The sequence below is a fragment of the Taeniopygia guttata genome, chromosome 37 (genome assembly GCF_048771995.1).
Source record: "Taeniopygia guttata chromosome 37, bTaeGut7.mat, whole genome shotgun sequence".
Lineage (NCBI taxonomy): Eukaryota > Metazoa > Chordata > Aves > Passeriformes > Estrildidae > Taeniopygia > Taeniopygia guttata.
In genome coordinates, this window is record NC_133062.1 from 4,847,614 (window position 1) to 4,867,674 (window position 20,061).

Sequence of the window (20,061 nt, forward strand, 5' to 3'; positions counted from 1 at the left end):
GCGGTGCCACGTGTGACATTGGAAACACAAGAGGTGGCAGCTGTGTTTCCCGAGGGTCTATGGTGCAAGGGGGACTCCTCTCTTCCCCGATGGACTCAGTATTGATTATATTGAAGGGTGAAAACTTGATTAAGGATCCAAATGGGTCTCGCTGGGGTTTGGTGGAGTTGGGTGGAGGGAGGAGAAATGTTTTGGAAGGTTTTCATTTCGAATTTTGTGTGTTTTTTTTCTTTCCTTTCTTTTCCTTTTATAGTAGTAGTAGTAGTAGTGTAATAAAGATTTTCCTTTGTTATTAAGTTTGGCCTGCTTTGCTCTGTTCTTGATCACATTTCACAGCATTTGATTGGTAAGTTGTATTTTCATGGGGCGCTGGCATTGTGCCAGCGTCAAACCATGACATGTTTATCCATGGGAAGCATTGGTAACCCACTTTCCACATGTTTGGTAGGGATTCTTCCGTCTGTAATTCAGAGCTCCTCCACACCACAGGTGAGAGACCCAACCTGGCAGATACTTGGGACGAGTGGACAAAAATGTTGCCCAATGCTCAAGAGGAACCCAAAGAATTGGACCTGTTGGGGTCGTTCAAGGCAACATACTGTGTCAAATTTTACTTTAGACGTCCAAAGAACAATTGGCCAGAAACTGACTCGACAAAAAAAAACATAAAGAAAAGACAGATCACCCATTAGTAAAGCCTATAACTATCTGGATTAGTGCACTTACACCGCTCGGGTGATCTCTGTATCCTCTCTCCACCCCAAAGTATTACCCAAGGGAACGTTTCTCATCTGTGGTGACAGAGTATGGGCTGGGATCCCCTCCCCCTCCCATCTTCAGGAGGTTCCTGTAGCCTTGGAAAAGTTTCTACCCTCACTCCAAATATTACCTTGTTACATAATTGGAAAAAAGAAAGCGAATGAAAACGCTACAAAAGATCCTACATGGAAGTTGATTAAAGTTGTGATCCAAAATTATATGATGGAACAAACCAAAAAAGATTGCAGTCTCCCTCTTCCTACCCTGGGTAGCTGCATCTAAAGCCCTTGGTGAAATAAATCACTTAGGGTGCTGTCTCAGTAAGCAAGCCAACGCTACCTCTGCCACCCTAAGCGATCTTTTAAAGGAAGAAGAAACCACGAGACATGCATCACTTCAAAATCGAGCAGTGATTGACTTCCTACTGCTAGCCCACGGACATAGCTGCCAAGACTTTGAAGGGATGCGTTGCATCAATCTCCCTTCACGCTCGGAATCCATCCACGCAAACATCCAGAAACTGAAGGAACTTGTGAAAGACTTAAAAGAAGAAAACAACCCAGACTGGGTCAATGACCTTTTCGGTCAATGGGGATTAATGGGATGGGTTGCATCTTTGGTTAAGGGAATTTTGTGGATTTTCATTGTAATTGTCATTGTGTTAACTATGTTCCCATGCCTTGTCCTCTGTTTTAAAAGAACTATAGGGCACGCCTTTTTACTAAATACAGAAAGTGGAGTTGCAGCAGTCAGAGGCCCTGCAAGGCCTCCCTGGCGGTCACTCACCTAAGATAAGAAATGCCTAAGTCACGGTGACTGGACCAAAGAAGCCCCTCTTCTGCATTCAGACCCTTCTTATCTCTCTGTAAGGCTATAGGTCATATTCTCCTCAAACCTGGCGACTGGACGATTTCCAACACCCCAGTACCCCATATAAACACCCATTTCTGCCCAGTTTGGCAGAAGAACTGTCACTGCATCCCTTCAGAGGAGCTGGCAATAAAGGACATCGCTGTGGAACCGCATACAGCCTTTTCCTCTCTCTATCCCTGTGTGTCTGCCAGAGGCACTTGTGAGCACAGAACTAAATCACTGAGAGCTGAACTCACAGAGCTGAAATCACCCCAGAGGTGCTCGCTAAGTTGCCTGTGGCTGGGAGCTGAGCCGAGGGACCCAGACAGGCTGAGCCTGACAGCGCAGCGCTATCCGGACACCCACGGCAGCGGCAGCCCGGGGGTCAGATGGACCCCTGGGACCCCAGGCTGCATTAACCAGGAGTGACTGGGATCACAGAGGAACCATAAAGGAAGTTACTGCAATAATACTGGGACTATCTGGGAGTGACTGGAATCATACTGGGAGTGACTGGAATCATACTGGGTGACTTGGAGTGACTGGGACCTTACTGGGGGCAAATGGTACTGTAATGAGAGTGACTGGGTTCATACTGGGATCATACTGGGAAGGACTGGAACCATACTGGGAGTGCCTGGAACTATTATAGGGGTGAATGGGAACACCTGGGAACATGCTGGGATCATGCTGGGATCACACTGGGAGTGACCGGGATGATACTGGGATCACACTGAGTGTAACTGGAAGTGAGTGGGACCATACTGGGGGTGACTGGGAGCCACAGGGCCCATGCTGGGAGTGGCCTGGGGGGAGCTGGGGGAACTGGCCCAGCTGGGGCTCAGGGTTGTTCTCCCCCAGGGCTGCCCCAGGTCCTGCTGCCACACCTGGCCCCACAGAGCTGAGGGACAGGGCATAGCTGAGGGACAGGGCACAGCCAGGGAACACGGCCTGGCCAAGGGACACTGAGCCCCAGCACTTTGGGCTGTTGCCCTTGGGCTCCCAGCACAGGCCCAGGGGCAGAATCCCCTCCAGAAACTGTTGTTTGCTTTCAGCTCTGCTCTGGAACATTCCCCAGGAGCCCCTGCAGTGGCTGCAGCCCAGCCGGGTGCCCGGGGCCACCAAAGCCGCTCCGGCAGTGCCCTCCTGCCCCGGGCAGGGCATGGAACACCCAAGGAAAGGCTCGTGCTGGGCTCAGGGCAGGGACAGGGCACTCCCCTGGTGCAGCTACGGGCACAGCAGAGACGGCCTGGGCAAAGGATTGGGATCAATGTCCCATGGAATCCCCACAGGGAATACTTCTCATTGCACTGCTCTGGGATGGATGTCCCATGGAATCCCAGCAGGGATTACTTCTTATTGCACTGCTCTCATTGGATTGGTCATCAATTCCAATCATTTCCCCATGGAATTCCCATGGCAGTGGGTTAGGGAGTAGGTCCATCCATGGAATTCTCACCTGACTGGGATGAGAGTGAGATCTGGCCATGGAAATTCCATGGCAATTCCTGCATTCCCAAGTCCCCCATTCCTGAATCCCCCATTCCCATAGGAATTGCCCTTCCCTTCCCACACCCACCTTTGTGCTCCAGAGCCTCCCAACCATATCTGATGTATTTTGGGGGCCTTTCCACACAGGTGTGTCCCAGGTAATGCTTCATCTGCTCCACCATGATCCCTTTGTGTTCCCAGCACCTCTGGGATATCCAGACGGCAGTGTTGGACACTGCAAAGCTCCCGTATTCCAGCTGGAAGGAGATGAAATCCTGTCCTTGAGCAGGGTCTGGCTATCCCAGTATCCCAGCTCTGGCTATCCCAATATCCCAGCTCTGGCTATCCCAATATCCCAGCTCTGGCTATCCCAGTATCCCAGCTCTGGCTGTCCCAATATCCCAGCTCTGGCTATCCCAATATCCCAGCTCTGGCTATCCCAATATCCCAGCTCTGGCTGTCCCAATATCCCAGCTCAGCTCCCGCCCCCATCCCCGGTGTCTGTGCCTCCATCCGGCCCCGCTCGCTGCCGCAGCGCTCGCAGGGGGTCCCGTCCACGTCCCCCACAATCAAGGACTGGGGGACCCCCAGGCTGGGCTCTGACAGCACCACTTCCAGGAACTGCAGGGAGTGGAGAACTGGGGGGACACAGAGATTTGGGGGAGCTGAGGGGGCTGAAAGTGAGAGTTTGGGGTTCCAGGGGGTCCACAGGCCAAGGAAAGGGGGGACATGAAGAGATGGCAGAGCTGGGAAGGAGGTTCAGGGGCTCAGAGCCAAGGAAAGGGGGTGCAGGGACTGGGAGAGCTGGGATGGGGTGTCCAGGGAATCCTGTGCCCAGGAAAGGGGGTGCCAGGGCTCCTGAGTGTGAGGAAAGGAGGAGCTGGGAGCTGGGAAAGGCAGGAATGGGGGCCCAGGGGTCCCAGGTCAGGGAAAAGGGTGGGACTGGGGGCTGGGAGAGGTGTGGGATGGGAACATGTTGAGTTGGTGCCGGATAAGGGGGTGCAGGGGGGTCTCAGTGCTGGGCAAAGGGGTAAAAGGGTGTCTTGGTTCTCAGGAATGGGGGCGCAGGGGGGTCTCAGGGTCACGGAAATGGGGGGGCAGGGATGGAGAGGTAGAAGGGAGTTCCAGGGGTCCTTGAGCCCAGGAAAGGGGAGTCCAGGGTTTCCCAAAAAGGGGTACCAGGGTGGGAACACCCGGGGTGTTTGGGAAGGGGGAGTTCAGAGGGTCTCTGGCTTTGCACAAAGGTGGGGCTGGGGGCTGGGAAAGGCAACAATGGGGGTCCAAGGTGGTCCAAGGCGTTCCAGGATCAGGCACACAGGAAATCTAGAGGCTGGGAGCAGGGAAAAGGGGAGCAGAGGGTCCTGATGTCCGGAAATGGGGGATTCAGGGGGGTCCCTGTGCAGGATAAGGGGAGCAGGGGGGGTCCCGGTGCCGGCAATGGCGATTCAGGGTCCCGGTGCCGGGGTCCCACTCCCCCTCGCCCGCCAGGAGCGCCCGCAGCCCCAGCGCTGGAGCCACCGCGCTGCTCCTCCTCACTCCCAGTATGATCCCAGTATGATCCCAGTAGGATCAGTCACCCAGGAGCTGCTCCCAGTATGATCCCAGTACAGCCCAGTCACTCCTGGCATCCCCCCACCCCTCTCTGCGTTCCGACCTGTCCCGGCTCCATCCCCGCCCCTCCCGCGGCTGCGGGGAGGAGGAGGAGGAGGAGGGAGGAAGAGGCGGAGCGGCAGCGGGAGCAGCAGGAGGAGCGGGGAGGATGAACCGCGGGGCTCCGGCTCCGCCTGAACTCGCAGCACCCCGGGAGCGTCGCCCCCATCCCGCAGGTGCCCGGGGAGGGGGAGCTGGCCCCAAATATCCCGGGGCTTCCTGGGTTTGGGGTTTTTGGGGGGATGTTTGGAGCTGGCGGGGCTCCAAGGCCGAGCCGCAGCTGCCCTCGGGGGGACATCGGGGGTCCCAGGGAGGTGTTTCTGGGGGGTCCCGGTGCGGGTGGCGGCAGAGCCCCGGCGGGGCCGGGGGGATGCGGGTCCCCCCGCGGTGCGGGTTGGGCTTCCCGGCCGGGCCCTCCGAGCTCTGCCGGGGCCGCGTGGGGACCGCGCGGGAGCGGCGGGAGCGGCGGGGGGACCCCGGATTTGGGGAGCCCCGGGAGAGCCGCGGCTTCCCTGGGCGGGAGCGCAGAGAGAGGAGAGCCCCAGGAGCCCCAGCGGGGACCCCGAGAGGGGGGACCCCTGGCAGTGCCGGCACCCGGCAATGGGGGTGCTGGGGCTGGAGGGGCGGCATGGCCGGGAAAGGGGTTCGGGGGTACCGGGGCCGCCAGGGGCTGCTCCCAGCAGGTGCCCAGTTCGTACCCCTGTGTGCTTCCAGTTTCCTGGGCACTCCCAGGATGAGCCCAGTCAGTCCCAGTATCACCCTGCTCACTTCCCCTCACTCCCTGCAGGATCCCTGTTTCTCCCAGTATGAGCCCAGTCATTCTCAGTCATTCCCCATTATGACGCTATTTGCCCCCAGCAAGTCCCAGTTGCTCCCACTTTTCTCCAGTGTGTTCCCACTTCTCCCAGTTGCTCCTAGAAAATTCCCAGTCACTCCCAGTATGATCCCAATATGAGTCCAGTATGATCCCAGTCTCCCCCAGCAGGGCCCCAGTCACTCACACTTGCCCCCAGCATGGTCCCAGTTGCCCCCAGCACATTCCCAGTGGCTCCCAGTGTGGTCCCAGTCACCACCTGAATGTTCTTAGGTACTCCCAGTACATCCCAGTTGCCTGGAACATTCCCAGAGTCTTTGCCAGGCACTCCCAGTTACCTCAGCATGGTTCAGCTGCCCCCAGTTTTATCCCAGTCACTGCCAGTACATCCCAGTTGTCACCTGCATGACTCCTGTCATTCCCAGTTGCTCCCAGTTGCTCTCAGTGTGTGTGCATTTGGCTCCCAGCATGGGCCTGGCAGCTCCCAGTAACCCCCAGTCAGGGTCCCTTGGCACCCACTGTAATCCCAGTATGATCCCAGTCACTCCCAGTATGATGCCAGTGCCCCCCAGTGTGATCCCAGCTGCTCCCTGTCAATGCCAACATGACCCCAGTAACCACCAGTATGATCCCTATGACTCCCAGTATATCCCAGTCACTCCCAGCATGCTCCCAGTCCCTCCCACTTCCTCCCAGTTACTTTCAGCATGATTCCAGTTGTTCAAGCCACTCCCAGTCAATCCCAGTATGATTCCTGTCACCCTCCATGGACCTGGCTCATCCCAGTCTCACCCAGCATGGACCCAGCTGCTCCCACTGTGATCCCAGTATGATCCCAGTTGCTGCCAGAATAGTTGCAGTTGTTCCCAGTTCCTCCCAGTATGATGCCAGGTGTCCCTAGAATAGTCCCAGTCCCACTCAGCATGGTCCCACTCACTCTCAGCTGTCCCCAGCATGGTCCCAGCTGTTCCCAGTGTGGTTCCAGTCCCCCCAGTATGGTCACAGACACTCCCAGTGTATTCCAGTTGGCCCAGTAAGGTTTTGATGACCTCAGAATGATCCCAGTCTTTCCCAGTTACTCCCAGTTGCCTCCAGCATGATCCCAGTTTCTGGCAGTTGCCCAAAGTGTGGTCCCAGTCGCTCCCAGTATGAACCCAGTTTCCCCATTTGTGGTCTCAGTCCCCTCAGCACGGTTCCAGTACCTTCCAGTTGGTCCCAGTTGCTTCCAATGTGTCCAGATTTTCCTCCCAACATGGGCCCAGTAGCTCCCAGTGACCCCCAGCCAGGATCCATTCACACCTGCTGGAATCCCAGTGGCTCCCAGGATGGTCCCAGCTGCACCCAGTCCCCCCCAGTATGGTTCCAGTCACTCCCAGTATGATTCCAGCCCTGCCCAGAATGACTCCCTGTCACTCCCAGTGTGGGCCCAGTTGCTCCCAGTCACCTCCAGCATGGTTCCAGTCACAGCCAGCACACTTCCAGTCATTCCCAGTATGATGCCAGCCAGTTCCAGTAGGATCCCAGTATGAATCCAGCATGGGCACAGCTGCTCCCATTGTCATCCACTGTGGTTCCAGTTGCTCCCATTTACCCCCACTGTGGTTTCAGTCTCTCCCAGTGTATCCCAGTTGCTCCCACCATGTTCCCAGTCACTCCAGTTGTCCTCAATTGCTTCCTGCCTGATCCCAGTTGCTCCAAGTAAGATCCAGTAGGATCCCAGTTGCCCCCAGCATGCTTTCAGTTGCTTCATGTTCTCCCCAGTGTGATCCCAGTTGCCCCCAGTTGTCCCTTGTATCAACCCCATCACTCCCCATATGATCCCAGTTGCTCCCAGCATGGTCCCAGTCATGCCCAGTTGTCTCCGGTGTAGACCCACTCACTTCCACTCGCTCTCAGTTCTCCCCAGCATGGTCCCCGTTGTTCCCAGTGTGTTCCCAGTCACCCCAGTAAGGTTACAGACATCCCCAGTAAATCCCAGTTGCCTTCAGCATCTCTGTGGTCATTCCCAGACACTCCCAGTGATCCCAGTAAGGTGCTTGTTATCCCAGTATGATCTCAGTCTTGCCCAGTATGTCCCAGTTGTCTCCAGCCTGCATCCAGTCATTCCCAATTCCTCCAGTTTGCTTGCAGCATGATCCCAGTTTTTCTCAGTTGCTCCCAGTAGCCCAAAGTGGGATCCCAGTTGCTCCCTTTCATCACCAGTGTGAGCCCAGTAACCTCCAGTATGATCCTTGTCACATGCCAGCACTCCCAGTATGGTCCCAGTATAATCCCAGTAACTTCCAATCACTCGCAGTATGGTCCCAGTTGCCTCCAGCTACATCAGCCCAGTCAATCCCAGTATGATGCCATTTGCTCCCAGAGTGCTCCAAGTTGCTCCCAGTCACCCCCAGTACAGGGATGCTGTGCATGGTGTGTTCCCAGTCACTCTCAGACACTCCCAGTATTAGTCCAGTCCCTCCCAGTATGATCCAGAGATGATGCCAGTGTGCTCCCAGTCAGTGCCAATATGAACCAGTTGTGCTCCACATGGTTCCAGTTGCCCCTTTCACCCTCACTGTCCCTCCCAGTCTCTCACAGTGTCCCCCAGTTCCTTCCAGCATATTCCCACTCACTCCCAGTTCCTTCCAGCGCGATCCCATTTGCTCACAACTGCTCCCAGTCAGCCTCAGCGTCGTGGCACTCACTGTCAGTATGATCCCAGTCACCTCCAGCATGATCCCAGTATAAGCCCAGTCGTTTCCAGTCATCCCCAGCAGGCACCCAGTGACTCCCAGTTCCTCCCAGCATGATCCCAGTTGCTCACAGCTGCTCCCAGTCACTCCCAGTATATCCCATTTGCCCCCAGCATGGTCTCAGTTGCCCCCGTAGGCTCCTACTCTGTGTCAGTATGATCCCAGTACGATCCCAGTCTCCCTTGGGGTGACTGCAGTCTGCCCTGGCATGGGCCCAGCTGCTCCCAGTATGATTCCAGTACAATCCCAGTACAAACCAGTCCCTCCCAGTGCTGCCACTCCTGGCATCCCCGAGCCCTCTGTGCGTTCCCCCCTCCTGATCTCCTGAGAGGAGCCCCAAGGGCCGGCAGTGCCCAGGCAGGGTCCCCAGGCAGCCCCAGTTTGGATGTGCAGCCCCCAGTTTCCCCAGTTTGCCTCTCCTTTGGCCTGGGCCGGGTTCCCCCCTGGAACAGCGGCTGGGAGCAGCCGAGAGCCCCGCGCTGCCCATCCCGACCTGTCCCGGCTCCATCCCCGCTCCTGCCGCGGGCTGCCGAGGCTGCGGGAACGGGAACCGAGGGTGTCGCTGCTGCTGGGGGAGGAGGAGGAGGGAGGGAAGGGCAGGGATGAAGGAGGAGCTGGAGGTGGGGATCGGGAGGAGGAGGGGGGATGGAAGATGAGGGATGAGGGAGCAGAAGGCGGTGGGGTTAGAGAGCAGGAGGAGGGGGAAGGAAAAGGGCAGGGAGAGAAGGGCAGGGATGGAGGAGGAGCGGGAGGTGGGCTTAGGGAGGAGGAGGAGGAGGGGGGATGGAAGAGGAGGGGCGTCAGGAAGAGGAAGAGGAGGTTTAAATGTGGATGGAGCAGAGCAGAGAGAAGTGCGCGGTCAGCCCTGCCTGAATTCGCAGCCCCCACCTGTGGGATCATCACCCCCCATCCCGCAGGTGAGCGGGGAGGGGGAGCTCGGGCCAGGTCTCCTGGGGGGTGCCTGGGTTGGGTTTTGTGAGGAGATGTTTGGAGAAGGAAGAACTGCGAAGCAGAGCGGAAAAGGCCCCTTGGGGGGACTCCTTGGAGCCCTTGTGGCCCAGAGCAGGGAAGAAGGGGAGAAGGGAGCCCGGGAGCCCAAACAGCCCCGGCACCCCTGAATGGGGAGAGCCAAGAGGGGGGAGCTTTTGGGATTGCTGGGACTCCCGGCAGCCTGGGGAGGGCGGGCAGCAAGGAGAAGGGGGACCCCCAATCCAAGTGTGACCCCAGCAGCTGGGACAGGGGGGAGCCCCAAACAGCAAAGGGGAGGCAGCAGGGACGAGGAACTCCTGGGAGGCTTTTTCAGGGCTGAATCTCGGTGTTTGGGAGGTTTTTATGGAGCCCAGGTGGCCAGGGACATCTAGAGATGGACTGGGACAGAGGGAGCTTCAAACTCAACGTGCTCATCCCTTGTTTTCCCCAAACCAGGATTATCCCATTCCCAGCCCCTGGGAGGCTGCGAGGAAGAGGAAGAGCCTCTCCTTGTCCTTCCTCCCCTAGAGCAGGAGCTGAGGATGGAGAGCAGGGAGGACAAATCCCCGTGGCAGAACCTGGTGGAAGAGGCCGTTTTGAGCGGCTCCACAGCGCAGGAACCCGACGGGGAGGAAAAGCCCCGGAGATCCCGCACGAGGAGGGGCTGCAAACGCAGATCGCGGGGATCTGAGGGGGAAAGACCCACCCTGGGCCGGAGATGGAACCAGAGCTTAGAGCTGGGGGTCCCTGAGCAGCTCCATGATGGGGAGAAGCCCCACAAGTGCTCGGAGTGTGGGAAAAGCTTCAGGTGGAGGTCCAACCTGATCCAGCACCAGAGGACCCACAGTGGGGAGAAACCCTACGAGTGTTCTGAGTGTGGGAAGGGCTTCAGCCGGAGCTCCCACCTGATCAAGCACCAGAGGACCCACACTGGAGAGAGGCCCTACGAGTGTTCCAAGTGTGGGAAGAGATTTCAGACCAGCTCCTGTCTCCTCCGGCACTATCCGGTTCACAGGGAGGAGAGGCCCTTCTGCTGCCCCGACTGCGGGAAGGGATTCAGGCAGAACTCCAACCTCACCACGCACCGGCGCATCCACACTGGGGAGAGGCCCTACGAGTGTGGGGAGTGTGGGAAGAGCTTCAGCCGGAGCTCCAGCCTGATCCAGCACCAGAGGATCCACACTGGGGAGAGGCCCTACGAGTGTTCCAAGTGTGGGAAGAGATTTCAGACCAGCTCCTGTCTCCTCCGGCACTATCCGGTTCACACGGAGGAGAGGCCCTTCTGCTGCCCCGACTGCGGGAAGGGATTCAAGGACAACTCCACCCTCATCCAGCATCGCCGCATCCACACTGGGGAGAGGCCCTACGAGTGTGGGGAGTGTGGGAAGAGCTTCAGCCGGAGCTCCAGCCTAATCATGCACCAGAGGATCCACACTGGGGAGAGGCCCTACGAGTGTTCTGAGTGTGGGAAGGGGTTTCAGACCAGCTCCTGTCTCCTCCAGCACTATCGGATTCACACAGAGGAGAGGCCCTTCCGCTGCCCCGACTGCGGGAAGGGATTCAGGGACAACTCCACCCTCATCCAGCATTGCCGCATCCACACCGGGGAGAGGCCCTACGACTGTGGGGAGTGTGGGAAGGGTTTCAGACACAGGTCTGGCCTGATCAAGCACCAGAGAACCCACACTGGGGAGAGGCCCTATGAGTGTTCTGAGTGTGGGAAGGGGTTTCAGACCAGCTCCCATCTCCTCCAGCACTATTGGGTTCACACGGAGGAGAGGCCCTTCCGCTGCCCTGACTGTGGGAAGGGATTCAGGCAGAACTCCCACCTCCTCAGGCACCAGCGCATCCACACTGGGGAGAGGCCCTACGAGTGTCCCCGGTGTGGGAAGAGATTCTCAAGGAACTCTCACTTGACCAAACACCAATGGAGGCACCGGTAAGGGAAGCCCTGCGAGTGCCCCGAGTGCGAGAAGAGCTAAACTCCATCCCCCACTGAAGGACCCACATTGGGCACAGCCCTGGTGACCCACATTCCCTGTGATCCATGTTGGGAACACACCTGGCTGCTTCTCCTTTAGTGTTGACCTTTATTTTTTTCTCTTCTCAATCGCTCTGCGCTCCAAAAGCCAAGAGGGATCGATCTTTCACCTCAAAACCACTCACATCCCACTGACAACAGCTGAATTTTAAGCACAGAGGCTCAATCCCTCTTCAAATTGTTTGTTCCCACCTCAAAAAAAAACAATCCCACACCAAACTCACTCGATTTCACAGCTGGCAGGATGAGATGGGTTTGGGAGGAGATTGGGAGAAGCGGGATTCCGATTTGGAGAGGTGGGACAGGATTGTGTGGGGCTGGGTGGCTGGGATGTATTTGATAGCAAATAAAACTTTCAGATTTAGTGATTTCTTTGCCGTTAATCTCCAGTCCGTGGCAGTTCTGTTTTTCAGGGCACCACCTTCTCAGCTGATTGTGTTTGTGTCCTCCTTTCCCTCCCACCTCTCTTTGCCTGCTCTGTTTCTCTCTCCGTGTCTCCCTTGACCCAAGGACCTCCAAAGACCCTCCCCCAATTTAATTTCCTCAGGGACCACCAAAGATCCTTCCCTGATTTAATGGAATCCTCCTCTAATTTAATTGCCCCCTCTGCCCCCAATGACCCACTCCTGATTTTTTAACTATTTTATTTCCCAATTATTATTTTAATTCTTAGTTCAGGAGCTGAAGTTATGGAGGCCAGCAGTGAAGTGTCTCTGTAGCATTTTGCTCCACTTGGCTTTCAGCCTCTTCTCAAGAGCTTTGCCTTCGAGGGCAAAGGGAATGTCTTTTCCTGGCTGGGAGCTGAAATTCCAGACCTCTGGAATGTGTGCAGGGCCATATAGACTGGGATCAACCAGAGATTGGGATCAAATATGCACTGAGATCCTGTGGTCTAGGATCAGCTAGGGACTGGGATAAATTAGGGACTGGGGCCCTACAGACTGGAATGAACAGAACTGGGATCAAATACGGACAAGGATCAAATATGGACTGGGATCCTATGGACTGGTATCAACAAGGGACTCGGATAAAATAGGGACTGGGATCCTACAGACTGGGATCAAATTGGGACTGAGATCATATGGACTTGGATCAACTGGAGACCTGGATCAATTACGGACTGTGTTCAAATAGAGACTGGGATCAGATGTGGATTGGGATCCTATGGACTGGGATAAAATATAGACAGGGATAAAATTGGGACTGGGGTCAGATATGGACTGGGATCATATGGACTGGGATCAAATATAGACTGGGATAAAATTGGGACTGGGATCAAATATGGACTGGGATCAAATATAGTCTGGGATAAAATTGGGACTGGGATCACATATGGACTGGGATCAACTAGGGACTGGGATCAACTAGGGACTGGGATCAAATATACTCTGGGATAAATTAGGGACTGGGATCAAATATGGACTGGGATCAAATAGGGACAGGGAACAACTAGAGATTGGGATCAAATATGGAACTGGGATCCTATGGACTGGGACAAACTGCACTGGGATTATATGGAATTGAGATCCTATGGAACAGCATAAACTTTCTAACATGACACATATAATATTCATTGTAACACTTGCGAAAAGCCAGTTATAAATATGCATTTGTCACAATCTCTCCTCTTATTCTTTATAAATCATTTGGCTTGAGCAATATTTCTTATCCTCTTGCATTCTTTGGACTCTGTTGGTAATCAAATAAAACATGGGATTAAACAAAGAAGAAATATCAAAACACTTGTAACACATAAAAGGAAGAATCCTAATTTCTTCCACCATCCCATTCTCAATACATTACCCCACCTGTTAGTTTTTAACATTATTTTCCCTTTGGTTTTTTTTGGACTGATACCAGGGTCATAATTTTTTTCTGATATCCTTTGTTTTTTCCGGGATGACGCCCTCATTGCCATCTATTTTCAACAATCTGTACACCCCATTCTTTAGCCAATAAATAGCGCAAAGCCAACCTATTTTAATACACTGCAGTTATAGTTTGGCTTTGCTGACTCAGTATTAATTCCAGTGCCTGAGCAGCTTTGTTTGTTATCTCCTCTATAACTGCTTGGAGTCCTATAATGCGATGCAGTATATAATTTGGGGTTAATACAGAGCTAGATTGCTGTGCTGGTTTCACCTTTTTGTTTACTAATTGCCTTTTTACCGAATCTTGGACTATATCTCTAAGATCAAATGTAAAACAAATCCATCTCTCTCCTTTTGGACATTCAATGCCCCAAGTATTACTACTTTTTCCTAAGTTCCTTGTAATCCAATATTTTTCCCCATTTTGCCTGCAGGTACTCAGTTTGGGTGGGTCTGTGGCTGTTGACATGGGTGTGTGTAACAAAAAGGAACTTTGGTTCCTTTCCGTGTAATACTTTCTGTAGCATTTGGGACACAATCTTGCTGGTATCTCAGAAGGGAAAAGACAACAAATGAGAGACAGAAACAGGAATGACAGAGGTCTGGCATGGCTTATACCCCCACCTCCCCTGCCTGTGGGGTTGCTTCCCACAGCAGGTACGTGTGATCTTCTCGGTGGTGAGTACAGTGCTCAGTCCAGGCTTGCCCTCTGTTTCCCTTGTCACTCCTTTTTACTCATTTTTTTAGGCAAGTCCTTTTCGACACTCCTTAACTGTGGCTTCCCACCGTTCCTCAGGTATCTCTCACTCAACAGGCACTAATAATCCATCCACAAAACAAAGTTATTACTTCAGTTATTTTGGGTTCTATCTGCATAGGGAGTTGATTCAGTACTGATACCTCTTGCAACAAGAACATAGCTTTTGTGAGCTACAATGCAAATTATTCTCATAATTTAAACATTCACTTGTAACCCAGCTAGCGTGTCCAGTATTGGGATGAATCAAATAAAGTAGACAGTATAGTACTGATGGCAATTTCCCTTCTTCCCTGTACAAGCCACAGGCTGAGGCCAGGCTATAAGAACTCTTTGACTGAAACACTCCCGATCCTCCTGTTTGAAGTGGCAGTGTTCCTCTGCCAAGGAGGTGTCGGAGGCGTCTCAGGGTTTATTCAGGCAGGGCTTAGAACCAGTGATGCAAGCTTTGCCTTATTTCTCAGTGAGGTGTTATTCTTTGTACCTGCCTTGGATCATTTGGATCTTCCCAAACCATTACCACCCAGTCCTGGTTGGAAGTCAATTTGGTATCACCCGGTTTAGATGTGATAGTCCATTCCTCAAGTTTCTTCACAAGTCCTTTGGTTTTGCTGGAATGAATTCACCCTCTTTCCGTGGTTTGGATTGCTGCTTTAATGATACCTGGAAAGGATTTCTTAATAGCACAGTGTTAAAAGAAAAACAATACCGCACGAACTTTTACCATTAGTTTTCTTTAAAATTTTCTGAGTTTAACTAAACTCTTTTTCTACAGCCACTTCTTCTTCTTGTATCCAGCTGTGTTAATAGCTGCAGAGACCAATTCTTCTTCCTGTGAGCTATAATTAGTTAAATAAAAAAGACCAGGCCAATTTTAACATGAGATGTATCACATCTCTTGCCTTTTACTTTTTGGGTAAGATTTAACTGTTTTAGTCTTACAGACTTTTAGTCTTCAGAACAAAAGCCTTCTCTTCTTAACAACAGCAATCAGAAAGAAAAAAGAAATCTTGCTTAAGACAATAAACCACTTTGTGAGAGTCACTATCTCTGCCTTGATCTTATCTCTACTGGTGGTCCTGTTCACAGCCTTGGGTTTAACTCTGTCCTTCCCCACTTCCACCCCTCCTTGTTGTCACTCTGCCTAGCAGGAATGGGGGAGAACTTACAGATAGCTGTGGCTGAGGGGACCTTGGGGGTGTATTTCGCTGTCCCCTTCACTCTCTTTCTCTCTCTCTCTCCCTTTCTCTCTCTTTCTCTTTCTTTTTCTCTCTTCACATTTCAGCAGCCACATTCACATATCAGTCCACTTTCTAACATTAATCCTACATCCTGGAGATGTGAGTCTGCCAATCACCTCTCCCCCCTTTTTCAACTTCCTTACAAAGTAAATTACTTTTGTTATGCGTGTTCTGCAGGCCTGTAATTCACAGCACCCTCCACCAAGGCTACCAGCCACTCACAGCTGACAGTGCAAAAATAAAGACTTGGTTTGCTATCAAATTTTTTCCATTCACAAGCTTGAAAAGGTTGCAGGAACAAAGTAAACAACAACTTACTTCCAAAGTGACCCTGCCTGCACCAAAACAAATTTAAGTCAATGCTAGTTAGTGCAATGCAATTTGCAAGGAAGCCAAGGTTTGATTTGGGAAGGGCATCTGAGGACACAGAGCATGAGTTTTACAAATCTGTATTTTGAAGAGGGAATGGACAAAATATGAATAGAGTTGAGGGCAGGGGGAAGACAGCAAGTGAGGAATTTTTCTCTGCAATACTCTCTTTTCGACTGCCAGGAAACACTCTAACACTCTCTCCAAGGAGATAAAGAAAAGCTCATAAAAAACAATCTACATTACATATACTACCATTCATCTACATTTACTCACTTTTATTTTTCACTAACTCTCACATACAACAAGAAGATACTTTTTACTTTCAAACAGTCTACATTACTTATCTACACCCTGAGTGCTGTTGGAATGTTAATCCCTCAACCCAGCAGGTTTGAATCCTGGATGCTCTTGGGCACTCTTATCCCTCAATCCGGCACTCCACGGGGTTCCTCTTCTTCCTAAGATCCAGTCCCAGTTTCTCTGGGAGGGATTCTCTCTTTTTTTATCACTTGCTTGGTCTCTTTACTTGCCGTTTTTCACATGAAAAAGACAAAAAGCAGCATGAGAGACTACAGCAATCACTTGGCAAGTCTGGGATACCCAGCAGCTTCTGTCACACACATTCATTCCCCCCTTATCCGCCCCATCCCAACAAATACTCACCTATCCTTTGTCCTTGGGTCTTGGTTCTTCGTGTACACTTTAGTCTTCGGGCTAATTACTGTGGTTTTAGGGAATGCTTTCCCTTTTCTTTGTTTTATTGTCTCCTTTTGCCCATAGATCATAACCTGTGTCTGGTCACACACCAGGGGAACAGAGCGAGGCTGCCTAAATAGGGCAGGACCTGTCTTCCTCACCCTGACTCTCCAAGGCCCCGGCAGAGAGGTGTTAAAAACCATCCTTTGCTACCATAATTGTGAAAAACGCCAATCACTTGGCTGTTAAATTTTTAATAATAATAACATGGTTATTAAAATAGTAATACAATTAGAGTAATAAAAATTTAGAGTTAGGACAATTACAAGACAATAAAAAGCAAAGAATTAAGGATGTCCAAATGCTCTGGGGCACTTAAGCCACAACAAGCATACCTTGTGAACAAAGGAATCACCCCTAAAACTACACTATTGCATATTCATATATCCTTCATGGTTATGCATACATTCTATTTAAAACAGGAAACTCTGTCTGTTATATGCCAACTATTTCCTTTAATCCCCATGGCGTCTTCGAGTCTGAGCAAGGCCTGAAGAAATTAGCTTCTTCTGACAAGAAAACCATAAATTCCTCCTCTTTGGAAGATTTAGGTGTTCTGTGATGGTTACGTCAAAGCCAGTATGTCATTCCTTAAAAGAAAACCCAGATACATAGTTTCTATTTTAACTACTAAAGCTTCAATTTAACTACACAACTACATTTACAGTACTATTAAAATGTTAATACAGCACTACTATTCAAACTAACATATGTGCATTTTTCACCTTGGGCGTCTGGTGGAGTATCCCCGGAAAGTGCCCATCTCTGCAGGGAGCCACGTGTTTTCAATTGTAAATTAGGTCTTTCTTTCTCTGTCATCTGTGGTTTCCAGTCTTTCCCGGCTGGGTCTTCAGGTCTTTTAAAACTTTAAGAATCTTTTTCTACTAGCACAACTGACTTCATGTATATTTTACATAATCACGAATTATTCCACAATTTATATTACAATGGGGCTGCACAGATCCCCCTGCAGGTCCATGGGGCTGCAGAGATTCCCCTGCAGGTCCGTGGGGATGCAGAGATCCTCCTGCAGGTCCGTGGGGATGCAGAGATCCCCCTGCAGCCCCTGGAGGAGCCAGGCTGGAGCTCGGGGATGCCTGAGAGGAGGCTGTGACCCCGTGGGCAGAGGGGCCCCGCTGGAGCAGCCTGGCCTGGCAGGACCGAGCCCGTGGCACAGTGACCCACGCTGCAGCACTTGGAGGGGGCTGTGCCCCAGGGGATGGACTCGGCTCGGAGAAGTTCCTGGAGAAGTCTCGGCTGGGAGAGAGCGCAGGGTGCAGCAGGGAACGACTCCTGTCCCTGAGCAGAGGGAGAAGCCGCGGGGGATGAGCTGAGCATGGCCCCATTCCCTGTCTCCTGCCCTGCCGGGGGAGGAGGTGCAGCTGGGAGCAGGGAGGCGTGGGGAAAGCTGCATTTAAGGCTCTGCACTGACTTCTCCTTATCCTGCTCTGAGTCTTTGGAGTTTTCTGCCAGAAATCTCTCCCCTCCCCCGCTCACCCACAGGGCTTTGGGCAGGTTTCCCTTTTTGGGGGAAATCAAAGCGAAGCACCGATGCACTAATGAGGGGCAGGAGAAGGGAGGCTCCCGGGCTTCCCGCAGAGGCGGAGGCACGGAAGGCGCAGGGCCGGGAAAGCCGTGGCGGGAGGTGCGGAGAAGTTTGTTTGTGTGGGCAGCTCAATCCCGCCTCGGGCCCGGGCCCGTCCCGGGGCTGTTGCTCATCTCCGGCTTTGCCCTCACGCAGCGCGGGGGACCCTGAGAGCGCGGGGCGAGTCTGGGCCGTGCGCAGAGCCCGCCCCCAGCTCGCTGCCATTGGCCACTGGTGCCGTCAGTCGTGGTTGCGGCGCGCTGATTGGTGGGAGCGGGGCGCAGCACGGCCCCGGCGGCGGGCTGAGGGCGGCCGTGGGCGGGCAGCGGCGCCATTGGCGCCGGGAGCGTCTGTGCGGGCTCGGGAGCGGCGGCAGCGGCCGGAGCGCGGTGAGGCGGCGTCGGCGGAGCTCGGAGGCGGCCCCGGCGCAGGTGGGAGCCGCGCTGGGTTCTGCGGGGGCTCGGGGCTGGCTGCGGGCGGAGGGGGCGGCAGGGGGCTGCGGCGGGTCGGTGGTGCCGTCTCCGGGCCGTGCTGGCCCCGGGCTGAGGGCGCGGCGGGAGCGGCTGCCCGCGGTCTCCTTCCCGCCGGGGCCTGGGCAGGAGCCGCTGCCGGAGCAGCGCTGGCTCGGCCCGGCTGCTGTGGGTAGGACAGAGGGGGCTGCCCCGCGGCCGGGAGCGTGCGGGGAAATTCCCGTCGCCGGAGGTTTCTGTGGCCGGAGGAGAGCGAGGAGTCCTGTAAAAGTGACTTTATTGCTGAGCACGGGGAGAGGCCGTGAGGCATTTGCCGTGCGCTCTCTGCCATGGTTGTAGTCCGCAGCCTCCTTTTTATCCTCATTTTCCCGGCCGCATCTCCCTCTGCCTTTGCCCACGGGCTGAGGTCCTTGGAAGGTTCAGACTTCCCGATGCGCCTGCTGCCTGTCCTCGTTAATATGCACCCTCCTTTTGTATAACAGCCGATATTCATGGCTCTGTTAAGTCTTTGTTCTTCTCCTCGAAGTTTGGGTCTGTAGCGGGACTTTGAGAAATTGTGTGGGTCAATTTGTGAAATTTATTGGAACTGATGGTTTCCCCCCTTACTTCCTTATCTACAGGTCCCTGGCCCTATCACCAGGCAGATTCACTCCTGGACTCTGTTTTGTTCTTCCCGGGTCCTCTTTGGTTTTGGGATTATTCTCGGTGCCCTCATTCCCTGTCACACATCTCTGTGATGTCATGCTGACCCTGTGAGGTCACACAGATTTTTGTGATGTCACACAGACATATCTGTGATGTCACACAGATCTCTGTGACGTCACATGGACAAATCTTTGACGTCACCCAGGTATCTGTGATGTCACACCGCTCTTTGTGATGTCACACTGTTATCTCTGTGACATCACACAGCTCTCTGTGATGTCACTTGGACATCACTGTGATGTCACACTGACCCTATGAGGTCACACAGCTATTTGTGATGTAACAGAGCTCGCTGTGATGTCACACTGGCATCTCCGTGATGTCACACAGACATCTCTGTGACATCACACATCTCTCTGTGATGTCACACGCTTGTCTCTGTGATGTCACACAGCCCCTGTGATGTAACACAGACATCTCTGTGATGTCACACAGCTCTCTGTGATGTCACACAAGTCCTGTGATGTCACACAGCCCCTGTGATGTCACACAGCTCTCTGTGACGTCACACAGGTTCTGTGAAGTCACACAGGATCTGTGATGTCACACAGGTTCTGTGATGTCACAAAGCTCTCTGTGATGTCATGTCGCTATAGGACACGAGAATGCACAACGCGAGCCACCTGCCACCTTGCAAGGCAAAAGAGAAAGTTTATTTTCTGACTCCAACTTTTATACTTCTCCAAAGGTGACAGTGGATTGGAGAGTGAACGGGCCACCTCTCCAAAGACATTGGACAAAGCACTAGTACATCAAGTCTCTCCACCCCCATGGAGGAATGCAAAACAACACGTTATTTACAGAAACTGTGTGGGAAAGTTTCCCAATAGAATGTAAACTCAGAAGGCTTTAGAAAACTCAAGAATCAGGGCGACATCTCACACTTTTTCGTTTAAAAGAAAAGGAAAAAATGAATAAGGTTCAGTGTCTGTTCATGGAGGAATCATCAGAGTGATCACCCGCCGTCATCTTCAACTGAGTCATCACTCGATG

At 53.1% G+C, this 20,061-nt stretch overlaps 2 protein-coding genes across 2 annotated transcripts in view; one reads left to right on the plus strand and one right to left on the minus strand.

The window, feature by feature from the left end:
- The window catches only part of LOC140681563 (uncharacterized), a 305,451-nt gene extending 293,851 nt beyond the window's left edge, over positions 1 to 11,600 (plus strand). Inside the window, 1 exon segment of the mRNA XM_072921495.1 lies at positions 10,027 to 11,600. Within this exon segment, the coding sequence (XP_072777596.1) occupies positions 10,027 to 11,213 (1,187 nt within the window). The 3' untranslated portion in view covers positions 11,214 to 11,600.
- Positions 1 to 20,061, minus strand: part of LOC140681562 (uncharacterized) — a 422,013-nt gene that overhangs the window by 220,507 nt on the left and 181,445 nt on the right. The window lies entirely within an intron of this gene.